Raw genomic sequence first — 13,936 nt, 5'->3', positions numbered from 1 at the left:
GTGACACACGGTGGACAATGAAGGCACTGCAGGACACCATTCTACTGTAACTTATCAACCATAAGTAAAGGTGTATGTAGAGCAGGGGTGGGCAATTAAGTTTCCTGAGGGGCCACATGAGAGACCGTGACTGTTGTTTAGCGTGAATTAATAGGCTGAAATTAATTCTGCTCAGTAATTATATATTCATTCTAATTATTATTTTATATTATTAACGGCATCAATTAATATTGAGCAGCAGTAAATATGCTGACACAGTGACACCTTCCTTATATACAGTATGAGCCCCCACACATTCCCCCTATATACACTATGTACAGTATAAACCCCCCCCCACAGCTCCTTACATAGAGTATGAGCCCTCACATAACCCCCTATATACAGTATGAGCCCCCACACAGTCCCCCTTTATACAGTATGAGCCCCCACATAGCCCCTATATACAGTATGAACCCCCACATATCCTGTATATACAGTATGAGCCCCACATGGCCTCTATATATAGTATGAGCCCACACAGCTCCTTACATAGAGTATGAGCCATAACATAACCTCCTATATACAGTATGAGCCCCTACACAGTCCCCCCTTTATACAGTATGAGCCCTCACATAGCCCCTCCATACAGTATGAACCTCCACATACCCCTATATACAGTATGAGCCCCCACATCTCCCCTATATACAGTATGAGCCCCCACATCTCCCCTATATACAGTATGAGCCCCCACATAGCCCCTATATACAGTATGAGCCTACACAGCTCCTTACATAGAGTATGAGCCATCACATAACTGCCTATACACATTATGAGCCTCCCACATAGCCCCGTATATACAGTGTTAGCCCCCTAAATACAGTGTGAGCCCCCACACAGCTCCTTACATACATACAGTATGAGCCCCCACATAGCCCCCTATATAAAGTATGAGCCTTCGCACAACCACCTATATACAATATGACCCCTCAAATAGTTCCTTACATACAGTTGTAAGAACATTTTCCAGCTCACCATGCCTTTAAAGTCCTAAGGGATACATGCAGTGCTCGGTACATAAAGTTGGCATCAAACTTGAGAAAAAAAAGTATTTGTCCACCAACATACGTCCAAGGTAAATTCAGTTTATTCCCAAAAAAATACACAGAACATGACAAAAAAGTGGATTAAAAAAATCCCATGGATAGTGTAAATGTATGCGTTTCAACTTGTGAAGGTCTTAGTCATAATTAAGAGCCCCCACACAGTCCCACAATACAGTATTAGCCCCCACATAGCCCTCTATGTACAGTATTAGCCCCCACATAGCCCTCTATATACAGTATGAGCCCCCACAGAGCTTTCTATATACAGTATGAGCCCCCACATAGCTTTCTATATACAGTATGAGCCCCCACAGAGCTTTCTATATACAGTGTGAGCCCCCACATAGCTTTCTATATACAGTATGAGCCCCCACATAGCTTTCTATATACAGTATGAGCCCCCACATAGCTTTCTATATATAGTATGAGCCCCCACATAGCTTTCTATATACAGTATGAGCCCCCACAGAGCTTTCTATATACAGTGTGAGCCCCCACATAGCTTTCTATATACAGTATGAGCCTCCACATAGCTTTCTATATACAGTATGAGCCCCCACATAGCTTTCTATATACAGTATGAGCCTCCACATAGCTTTCTATATACAGTATGAGCCCCCACATAGCTTTCTATATACAGTATGAGCCCCACAGAGCTTTCTATATACAGTATGAGCCCCCACATAGCTTTCTATATACAGTATGAGCCCCCACATAGCTTTCTATATACAGTATGAGCCCCCACAGAGCTTTCTATATACAGTATGAGCCCCCACATAGCTTTCTATATACAGTATGAGCCCCCACATAGCTTTCTATATACAGTATGAGCCTCCACATAGCTTTCTATATACAGTATGAGCCCCCACATAGCTTTCTATATACAGTATGAGCCCCCACAGAGTTTTCTATATACAGTGTGAGCCCCCACATAGCCCCCTATATACAGTGTGAGCCCCCACATAGCTTTCTATATACAGTATGAGCCCCCACAGAGTTTTCTATATACAGTGTGAGCCCCCACATAGCCCCCTATATACAGTGTGAGGCCCCACAGAGCTTTCTATATACAGTGTGAGCCCCCACATAGCCCCCTATATACAGTGTGAGACCCCACATAGCCCCCTATATACAGTGTGAGCCCCCACAGAGCTTTCTATATACAGTGTGAGCCCCCACATAGCCCCCTATATACAGTGTGAGACCCCACATAGCCCCCTATATACAGTGTGAGCCCCCACAGAGCTTTCTATATACAGTGTGAGTCCCCACATAGCCCCCTATATACAGTGTGAGACCCCACATAGCCCCCTATATACAGTGTGAGCCCCCACAGAGCTTTCTATATACAGTGTGAGCCCCCACATAGCCCCCTATATACAGTGTGAGACCCCACACAGCTCATTACATACAAGAAAGAGCAAATATATCCAACTCACCATTTGTTCAGATGGATCGCATCTCCTGGAATGGTGCTGGGAAGCACATGTGTAGGCAGAAACAAGGAAAAAGAAAAATCAGCGTCCAGCACTAACATCCAGAAAAATGTTTCTTAAAACCAATATTTATTGAAGATCCATTAAAATGAAGTGAGTACAAAAACCATAGTTACAGACGTTGACGCGTTTCGGACAAGCAGTCCTTAGTCATAGTCATATGGAAAACACTGCTTGTCCAAAACGCATAAATGTCTGTAATTATGGTTTTTGTACTTGGGAGAAAAGAAATTTGCTCTATTTTTAGGCACCATCAGTGCAAAACGAGCAAGTGGAGTGCAGTGGAATACATGAATGTCTGTAACTTTAGTGTACATACGTATAATCCACAAAAACGTTGTTCTTAGAGAACTTGGCAATTATCAAAACTCTGTTATCCTTTTTTACATCCGTTACAATTCCTATAAATTTTTTAATGTTACAGCGGCACCATCTGAGATCTCGGAAACAGTCACAGAAGTTCTAATTTTTTGTTTTCTGTACATATTTGTCATCACGATTTTTTGTTTTCTTTAAGCCGCGCTACAGAAAGGGACGTAACTGATGCAACATAGCAATGTAACAGACGTAACAACAATTGTGTCCTTTATAACTATATTATTTTATAAATATATTATTATATATATATATTTATAAATATGGCGTAACTAGAGTTTGATGGGCCTTGGTGCAAAGTTTGGACCCGGCCCTTCCACCCGCCAACCGTTCACCAACACTGAGTACGGGATAATGACACCGACACTGGGGTACAGGATAGTGTCACTGACACTTGGCTCCTTCCCTCAGCACTCATGTTTCCCATGATCTGAAATTTCTCTTCATATCAGCACCCAGCTTTCCTATGTTATGATATCTATCTTGTCCTCAGCACACACCTTCACCATGCTCTGCTATACATCTTTCCCTCAGCATGCAGCTTCCCCATGTTCTGCTATACATCTTTCCCTCAGCATGCAGCTTCCCCATGCTCTGCTATACATCTTTCCCTCAGCACCCAGCTTTCCCATTATATGAAAGCATGGGAAAGCTGGGTGCTGAGGGAAAGATGTATAGCAGAGCATGGGAAAGCTGGGTGCTGAGGGAAAGATATATAGCAGAGCATAGGAAAGCTGCATGCTGAGGGAAAGATATATAGCAGAGCATGGGAAAGCTGGGTGCTGAGGGAAAGATATATAGCAGAGCATGGGAAAGCTGGGTGCTGAGGGAAAGAGCCTCAATACTTTCCCATGCCATGCTTTTATCGTTGTCCACCCTCATATATAGCTCTCCAAATACTATAATGGTCCCCACATATCTTTCCATATAGTATACTGGGTCACACATAACCCTTCATGTTTTATAATACAGCTCCCATGGTCCTCTATATTGTATTATGCAGCCCACATTCTGTTTAACCACACCCATAGGTCTCCATATATTATAATACAGCTCCATAGTCCTCCATGTTTTATAATGCAGTCCCATAGTCCTTCATATTATATTATGCAGCCCCCATACCATTTAATGCATCCCATAGGCAGCCTCCATGTACTGTAATGCACCCCTATAGTCCATGTATAAGGTTTCCTTCATATTTTGTTATGCAGCCTCCATACTATGTAATACACTCCCTTAGGCCTCCATGTATTATAATGCACCCCTATAGTCCATGTATAAGGTGTCTTTCATATTGTATTATGCATTCCCATATTGTTTAATGCGCCCCCATAGGCCTCTGGCCACCATGTTCTCATTGATTAAAAATAAATAAGTCCTCACCTCTCCTCTTCCCCCGCTGCTCCGGTCAGTGTCCCACGCTCTGCAGTCTGAGCTCAGCAGAGTGCAGTGGTGACGACACCAGCCTCTGCTGCACTGAGACGTCAAGCGCAGGCACAGGGGGAGAATGATGAAGGATGTTGCGGAGTGCTCCGCTCCATCCTTTATCATTACTTTGTGCGATGACCGGCGAGGGCCCTCTGGCGAGTGAACAGCCACTGAACAGCGCAGCTTCTATCTCACAGAGAGGAGCTGGCTGCTTCTCTGCAGGGCGGTCTTCGGGCCCCTAACCCGCAGTCACAATCTCTGCCATCGCTATCGTTACGCCCCTGGTCGTGTGTGATAATGGCCATAACCTGGTGGGAAGCTGGCACAAGGGCCATGCCTGGCTCATGTGCTCAACTTAAAGGTTCAGCACAGCAGTTTCTGAAAACCTTCCCAGATTTACCTGAGCTACTTTTGAAGGTACGCTGCGTGTGCGTCCATTTCTGCAAGTCGGCTATAGCTGCCATCGGTCTGGCAGTGCTACAGCAGCGCTTTGAAAGTGTCAGCTCCCCAACTGCTGTGCCACATGACCACGTGTTGGAACTCCACATGACATATGATGACAAGGCTTTGTGAGCAGCAGAGGGCACTAGTCAAATATCAGCTACAACATGCCTATCGGTATTCCATTCAGCCTCCGCACATAAGAACTGATGAATGGGCATGAATGTCTGACATCTGTGAGGTTGTACAAAAACTTGAGGAATCAAAGATGGTGAGCGGTGATGACGCCATAATCAGCATAACCATCCTGCTTCTGTGTCTAGTCAAATGCTCACTGCTCACAATTATAGACGAAGCTTTGCATATGGACCAGGTGGAGATGGAGGAAGAAAGTACCCACAAAAAAAGGGTAAACGATTCATGGTTACCCTTTTTTTTGCCCTCCTCCTCCACCATCACCATTTCAACAGGGTCATCAGGCAGCCCTCACTCCAAATCTTTAGAGGGCCATCAGGCAGTCCTCACTCCAAATCTTTAGAGGGTCATCAGGTGGCCCTCGCTCCAAATTTTAAGATGGTAAATAGGCGGCCTTCACTCAAAATGTGAAGAGGGTTAACATGTGACCCTTGCTCTTAATTTTTCCAAGGTATGTATGAAGCCCTCCTTCATAATTTTTTTAGGATCTTTATGAGGCCTGTCTATACAATTCTCTTACATATATAGATTTATACCCCCCAGAGGTAAATGGTTTTTCAGACCTTTCTTTTAGTGCATAGGCTTTACCAGTCTAGGAGTTCCACTTCTTATAAATAGAAAAAGAAAATTCTGCGGCCTTCCTCTGCGTGTCTTCCAGGGTGTATTGCAGACCCTCTTTTAATTTTTTGCAGCCCATGCACATAGTGCATAGGCTTTAGGAATCTATTGGTCCCACTACCTAACAATTTTACCAGAATGTGTATGATGCCCTCCTTTATGTCTAATAGAGGGTGTATCAGAGTCCCTCTTCCTTCTAATTTTTGGCAGGTCTTGCATTTTCCGCATAGGCTTTGTGAGGTTCAGAGTCCGTCCTTCATAAATTACACACGATATGTCTGACCATGTCACACACCACAATCCCAGATAAGGTAGTAAAATGTTAAAAGTACATTTACCAGTGACTACCGAGTCAGTAGTAGTGTAGTTTTATTTCCCCTTCTACTATATGGTGAGCGATGCCCTGGCTATTAAGGGGTGGAGGAGGTGGTTTTTTTTTTTTCTCTTTTTAATTTTGCCTAATATATGTCATTATACAGGAAAGAATATTTCCTAAAAATGTTTTCCTGTGAAATCCACTTTATCTTTGGTTTTGTATGTTTTATTGTCACCTCGTAAAAGTGGTGTAATACTCTGACAGCATTGTTCCCACAGTGACCTGGGAGTCAGCGATGCGTCCAGGCATCTTCTCTGTACTGTTCCCATTCCATCTGAGCACTGTTTCCACCCAAAAAACTATTTATTGTGCATTAATTACATAAGACAAATCCTGCTTCCATTTCATGTTGTATCCGTTACACAGTGTTTACTATTAAATATTTTAGTTAATCAAAATATATAAATTGATCTCCTTCCACATAACTATTACCCGTATGTCACCTGTATATAGCAATACCTTTGTACGTTTCAGCTGTTGTATACAAAACAGATTGTAATGCAAATGTTACATCAGTTACTCTGGAATCCACCTATATACGAGAGAAAGAAAAATATTGCTTTACATTATCGTACAACATACATTTAGTACTCTCCTGTTCGCACTAGCGCCCCCCAGTGGAAGAATAAAACTACAATTTCCATATGTTTCTTTTTTTTTTTCCTTTTTTTTTTTATTTGACACAAATGAATAAACTCTGTGGTCTCTATAAATAAACATCTAGTGTTTATCTTGAATTTTAGAAGTTATTTTTTTATTTTGCAGTGCAGCAAAACATGTGATGAAGGATTCCGCTACCGCAATGTGTACTGCACCAATGGAAAGAAAAAAGAAGTCCCGGCCTTACATTGTGATGATACTAACCGGCCATCCGATGTGGACACCTGCAACTTACAGTCTTGTGAATACATCTGGATAACCGGGGAGTGGTCTGAGGTACGGACAATGGGAACCCATCTCATTAAACATGAAGTCCAGCCCAGCATTTTAAAGAGCAGAAGATGCTGAACAGATCAATATATATATATATATATATATATATATATATATATAGATATATATATATATATATATATATACTAGAAGGTGGCCCGATTCTACGCATCGGGTATTTTAGAATTTACGTATTGTGTAGTTAATGTATGATTTTTGTTATATATATAGATGTTGTTGTCTGTAGTTACCAAGTGTTTGTGTAGGCGCTGTACATGTTCTGGGTGTTGTCTGGGTGTGGCGGGGGGTGAGAGCGGTGTTGTATGTGTGTTGCGTGTGTTGCGTTGTTTGTGGAGCGCTGTGTGTCTGTAGCGTTGTGTGTGTGTGTGTTGCGCGGTTTGTGTGTGTGTGGTGTGTTTTGGGGGGAGGTATGTTTTGTGCAATGTGTGTGTGTTGCGTGGTATGTGCGTATATTTATGTATGCCGCGGTGTTTGTGTGTTGGGTGTTGTGTGTGTGCAGCGTTGTCTGTGTGTGTGGGTGTCTGTGTAGGGCGGTGTTTGTGGTTCCCAGTGTGTGTGTGGTGTGTTGTGTGTGTGTGTTGGGGGGAGGTGTGCACCTCCCATCGTGCTCCCTCCCCCATGCTGCGCACCCCCCATCGTGCTCCATCCGCCATGCTGCGCACTCCCAAACATGCTCCATCCACCATGCTGCGCACTCCCAAACGTGCTCCATCCGCCATGCTGCGCACTCCCAAACGTGCTCCATCCGCCATGCTGCGCACTCCCCATCGTGCTCCATCCCCCATGCTGCGCACTCCGAAACGTGCTCCATCCGCCATGCTGCGCACTACCCATCGTGCTCCATCTCCCATGCTGCGCACTCCCAAACGTGCTCCATCCGCCATGCTGCGCACTCCCAAACGTGCTCCATCCGCCATGCTGCGCACTCCCAAACGTGCTCCATCCGCCATGCTGCGCACTCCCAAACGTGCTCCATCCGCCATGCTGCGCACTCCCAAACGTGCTCCATCCGCCATGCTGCACACTCCCAAACATGCTCCATCCGCCATGCTGCACACTCCCAAACATGCTCCATCCGCCATGCTGCGCACTCCCAAACGTGCTCCATCCGCCATGCTGCGCCAGCATTAGCCTCTCTGTCCCCAGCATCAGCCTCTCTGTCCCCAGCATCAGCCTCTCTGTCCCCAGCATCAGCCTCTCTGTCCCCAGCATCAGCCTCTCTTCTCCCAGCATCAGCCTCTCTCATCCCAGCATCAGCCTCTCTGTCCCCAGCATCAGCCTCTCTGTCCCCAGCATCAGCCTCTCTGTCCCCAGCATCAGCCTCTCTGTCCCCAGCATCAGCCTCTCTCCTCCCAGCCTTCCCCAGCATCAGCCTCTCTCCTCCCAGCCTCCCCCAGCATCAGCCTCCCCCAGCATCAGCCTCTCTTCTTCCAGCCTCCCCCAGCATCAGCCTCTCTCCTTCCAGCCTCCCCCAGCATCAGCCTCTCTCTCCCAGCCTTCCCCAGGATCAGCCTCTCTCCTCCCAGCCTCCGTCCTCCCAGCCTTCCCCAGCATCAGCTTTCCCCTCCCAGCCTCCCTCAGCATCAGCCTTCCCCAGCATCAGCCTCTCTCCTCCCAGCCTCAGCCTCTCTCCTTCCAGCCTCCCCCAGCATCAGCCTCTCTCCTTCCAGCCTCCCTCAGCATCAGCCTCCCCTTCCCAGCCTTCCCCAGGATCAGCCTCTCTCCTCCCAGCCTCCTCCTCCCAGCCTCCTTCAGCATCAGCCTTCCCCTCCCAGTCTCCCCCAGCATCAGCCTCCCCCTCCCAGCCTTCCCCAAGATCAGCCTTTCTGCTCCCAGCCTCCTCCAGCACGCCGTGCTCCTCTGCCGACACTCACACACACGATCGCATACACTCACACACACCCGATCCCGACACTCACACACACCCGATCCCGACACTCACACACACCCGATCCCGACACTCACACACACCCGATCGCATACACTCACACACACAGACACTGACGATATTGCACATACGCGCTCACAGTCACAACATCCGGAGATACCACATGCTTCTGGCCATGTGATCCTCCGTCAGGTCCTGGAAGGTCACAACAGCACAGTATCGAGGCCGAGAAGCAAGCGATATCGCCGGATGCTGTGAGTGTGTGGATGCGATGTGATGTGTGTGTGATGTGTGTGTGAGGTGTGTGTGCGAGAGTGAGTGTGATCTGATGTGTGTGTATGTGTGTGTGCTGTTATGTGTGTGCGTGTGGATCTTCCGGCGCTGCAGGACCTTGATGCGCTTGTAACCATGCCAACGCATCCCGAGCCCACACCACTCCCGTGCGAGCGGGGGACGGGGAGGGGGGGGGGGGGAGTACAGTACTCACCTCCGTGACAGCCGTGTCAGTTCGGGGAATGCGCGGGGGGGGAGGGGGAGGGGGGGGTGTTCAGTACTCACCTCCGTGACAGCCGTGTCAGTTCGGGGAATGCGCGGGGGGGAGGTGGGCGGGGCCAGAGCTAGCGTGCGTTGCGTGAGGGGGGCGGGGCGTGGCGTGGCCGAATTGCCAATGCCTGCAGGGTGCCGGGGCGAGAGGCCAATCTGTGGGGGGGCGGAGCCTGGGCGAGCGGCTGGCCAATCCGTGTGGGGGCGCAGCCTGGGCGAGCGGCCAATCCGTGTGGGGGGGCGGGGCCATGGCGAGCCCAGCGGCCAATCAGCTTTGTGTCACCGTAAGGACACAATTTTGGAGCATGACAGACAGACAGACAGACAGACAGATAGACAGACAGAATAAGGCAATTATATATATAGATATATATATAGAGATAGATAGATATAGATATATATATATATATATGGGGAAAAAAAATGAGTGGGACTACTATTTTTTTGCACTTAAACTGGTGTTTTCTTGGGTTAGGAGTCCAGTAGGCGGTGCTACAGAGAAGGCAGCCAATCACTGAGAAGAACCTCACACTAGAGTCCTATGCTTACAATAGTATTAAATGCATCTATTACCAGTTCCATTAAATAAGCTGTGTGGTCCCTCTCTTATTCCTCCTAAAAATGTGAGAATAAAGATACAACTGGGTGTTTCCATTAATTCTGCGGGTCTCCACACAGTGTGACATTGTCAGTATTAAATTGGACGGTTGTCGGGACACATCTAATTAATAAGGGATAAGGAAGGAAAAATGTTGTTGCTTTCCAGGAGGAGTAACTGAGGAAATCACAGAGAAAACTTTTATATTGTGATGCTAAACCACTAGGCGTCACTAGCTACAACTAGTGAGTAGTGAATGGAGGAGTAGTCAGCAAACTGGAGATCAGGAGATAACGTATGGAACACAGGGAGAAAGTGGAACCGAGATCAGGGTTAGAGCCAGAGCTCAGGATCCAGGAGGTAATGTCAGGACACAGGGAGAAAGCGGAGCCGAGGTCAGGGTGCGAGCCGGAGGTCAGGAGCCAGGAGGTAATTTCAGAGTAAGGATAACGGGTGGAGAAGGGTAACTAAGGTCCGGAGAAGAAAGACAAGATCAGAACGGTCCACTTACGAGAGCTATAAGCACAAACTGCAGAACAGGAACTACGTCTGACGGCGTTCCAGGTGAAGTTGCTCCCTAATGAAGCATAGCAATCACCCAGAACAAGGCACCAGTGAACAGGCCCCTCCCAGCACCAACACAGGACTCAATGCTGGAAAACAACCCGTCCAGCGAGCTCAAAACGACAACAGAGCACCGTCTCTGCAGGAGAGCAGAGCACGCAAGTCTGAACCATGACATATTTCATGTGCTATACAAGAGTGTTCATAGACATGTCGCGAAATCTGAACTTGTTTTTAGCCACCAGTCATGATATATGTGGTTGATAGAAAACCTTTTTCTTTCCTAGTGTTCGGTGACGTGTGGAATGGGCTACCGGCAGAGGCTCGTGTCCTGCAGTGAAGTGTATTCAGCAAAGGATCATTACGAGTATGGCTACCAAAGTTCTGCCAACTGCCCAGGAACCCAACCCAACAATGTGCAGAGCTGCTTTTTAGGACAATGTCCCGTTATGGCTTCTTGGAGGGTTGGCAACTGGGGCAAGGTGAGTTTACAGATATTCCTATTGTACCATGGGGCAGAACACCAGCGGTGCTGGGTGATCACAAGGGCGTGTGTATTAGAGATGGTGCTACAGGCCCATGCATGGAGGGGTAAAATTAGACAAACATAAGGCCCTGCTTCAGCAGGTGCCAAAACTGGACACTATAACTTTTTGCTTTTGGGGCCATATAGGTACGGGGTGTAGATATCGCTGACACAGCAGGCTGTTCAGCATGATATATCAATAATTCTTCATTCTTACCCTCTCTCCTGTTTTGTCTGCAGTGCTCTGTTACCTGCGGAGCTGGATTTGTGCAGCGCTCTGTGCAGTGCTTAACCAATGATGACATGCCCAGCAACATGTGCCCGATGGATGCCAGGCCAGAGGAGAGAAGGCCGTGCTATAATCCTCATGACTGTAAGCAGATATCAATCACGGAGCGGTCCGTGTGGTGGAAATAGTGCCCCTTCTCATGTCCCCTCCCCTGAGCATCCGGAAAAAGAGGACCAATGTATACATGGAAAAAAAGTGTCCTTCTGTCACTCACTCCATATTTACAGTCATGGCCTAAAGTGTTGGCAGCATTGAAACTGTTCCAGAAAATGAAGTATTTCTCCCAGAAAGTTATTGCAATTTCACACATTTTATTATGCACATGTTTATTTCCTATGTGACTATTAGGACAATTTCACGCAAACCCCCAAAAATGAGTTTGACAAAATTGTTGGTGCCTTTCCAAAATTGTGGGTAACAAATTTGTTTCAAGCATGTGATGCTTAATCACTCACCTGTGGCAAATAACAGATGTGGGCAATATGAAAATCACACCTGAAACCAGATAAAAAGGGGAGAAGTTGACTCAATCTTTGCATTGTGTGTCTGTGTGTGCCACACTAAGCATGAAGAACAGAAAGAAGAGACTGTCTGAGGACTTGAGAACTAAAATGATTGAAAAATATCCACAATCTCAAAGTTACAAGTCCATCTCCAGAGATCTTGATCTTCTTTTGTCCACGGTGCGTAACATAATCAAGAAGTTTACAAACTTTGACACTGTAGCTAATCTCCCTGGACGTGGATGGCAGAGAAAAATTGATGAAAGGATTGATGCAGGATAGTCTGTGTAGTGGCTAAGCCCCAATCAAGTTGCAAAGAAATTCAAGCTGTCCTGCAGCTCAGGGGGCATCAGTGTCAGCGCGAACTATCTGTCCACATCTAAATGAAATGAAACGCTATGGAGGAGACCCAGGAGGACCTCACTGCTGACACAGACATAAAAAAGCTAGACTGCAGTTTGCCAAAATATACATGAGTAACCAAAATCCTTCTGAGTTTACGTGTTGTGGACAGATGAGACCAAGATAGAGCTTTTTGGTAAAGCATGTCAATTACCGAAAACTGAATGATGCCTACAAAGAAAAGAACATAGCACCTACAGTCACATACGATGGAGGTCAGAGATGTTTGGGGTTGTTTTGCGGTCTGTGGCACTGGGACCCTTGACTGTGTGCAAGGCACCATGAAATCTGAAGATTACCAAAGGATTTTCAGTGGCAATATAGGGCCTAGTGCCAGAAAGCTGGGTGTGTGTCCTGGGTCATAGGTCTTCCAGCAGGACAATGACCCCAAACACTTCAAGAAGCCCCAGAAATGGATGGAAACAAAGCGCTGGAGAGTCCTGAAGTCACAGCAATGAGTCTGGATCTAAATCCCATTGACATTTGTGGAGAGATTTGAAAATTGGGAGAAGAGAAGACGCGCTAGAAATATGAGACCTGGAGCAGTTTATAAAGAAGAGTCCGAAATTCCAGGTGAGAAGAGTAAGAAGCTTGTGGACGGTGTAACGTTGCGCCCTGCAACGTGGGGGTTTCACTCGCTTGCAGCGGTGTGAGGTAGCTTCAGCAACACACGTACACAGTCTCTTCATAGAAATTCTGGCAGTTTATTTAAAAACACTCAGCATAAACTGCCCTCAAACATAAACAATAAGTCCATAATGGAAGTTTAGCAACTTCCCCACTCTCTGGCTCCTGCCAGCGTACAACTCTAGCCAAGGTTCCTTCCAGCACCCAGGGCCCTCTGCAGACCCCTGTCTGTCTCTCCTCCTGGAGAGATTCGGCCCTACAGCCCTGGCCTGCCTGCACTCACCTCAGACTCAATATCAGAGCCTTGTGATCAGCCTCCATGCAGGCTGATACACCCAAAGCTCCTGGCTCTGCTCTCGCTTGTTTCCAGTCCACACACTGGACATCTAGAGCCAGTCTCTCTAGACTGCCCTAGACACACTTCATGCAGAACTCTCGGCTCTGCTCTCACTCTCTCCCAGCACACACGCTGGAAGTCTAGAGCTAGTCTCTAACTAGACTGCCCTAGACACACTCCTCCCAGGTTCAGAGACAGGATTGCTTTAACCCCTGGAGCCACACCCACAGGTGGTAAGGAGTGTGTAATCAGCATCACACACCCTTCCATGGCTCTGCATGTAATGCAATCCTGTAGAACCACAGGTCCCAGCCAGCTTCACATTGCAGAGCACCCACGCTTCTGCAAAACATACCGGCCCTTTGTAATACAGCCGGTTGATACCTCACATACCCTCCCCCTCTGTTCAAACCCGTAGGGGAGAACACTTGCCAATGACCTGGGGCCGCGAGACAGGGCATCCCCGCTGCCATGCCCCACCAGTTGAGAGGGCCGTCCAAGAGCAGTAGTCCCTGAGGCATCGCCCGACACTGTCACCAAACCCTGTCTGGTCAACCTAGGGTTAAAGGACGTCCCATTTCCAGACCGTTCTCTCCCTGACCCCCTCCCAGGGTCACCGTAGTAGAGAGACATGTCCCCAGTCAAACCTACAGTCTTGTCCGAACCTAAGCTTTTTCGAGTACCCCCAAGGCTA

At 47.2% G+C, this 13,936-nt stretch overlaps 1 protein-coding gene across 1 annotated transcript in view; it reads left to right on the top strand.

Annotated features, from left to right (window-relative positions):
- Positions 1-13,936, top strand: part of ADAMTS9 (ADAM metallopeptidase with thrombospondin type 1 motif 9) — a 361,962-nt gene that overhangs the window by 331,645 nt on the left and 16,381 nt on the right. Inside the window, exons 31-33 of the mRNA XM_075321378.1 lie at positions 6,777-6,947; positions 10,846-11,040; positions 11,325-11,457. Of these exons, the coding sequence (XP_075177493.1) occupies positions 6,777-6,947; positions 10,846-11,040; positions 11,325-11,457 (499 nt within the window). The remainder of the gene's footprint in view (positions 1-6,776; positions 6,948-10,845; positions 11,041-11,324; positions 11,458-13,936) is intronic.

Source organism: Anomaloglossus baeobatrachus, chromosome 8 (assembly GCF_048569485.1).
Source record: "Anomaloglossus baeobatrachus isolate aAnoBae1 chromosome 8, aAnoBae1.hap1, whole genome shotgun sequence".
NCBI classification, from domain to species: Eukaryota; Metazoa; Chordata; class Amphibia; order Anura; family Aromobatidae; genus Anomaloglossus; species Anomaloglossus baeobatrachus.
This window is presented reverse-complemented; position numbering and strand designations above follow the sequence as displayed.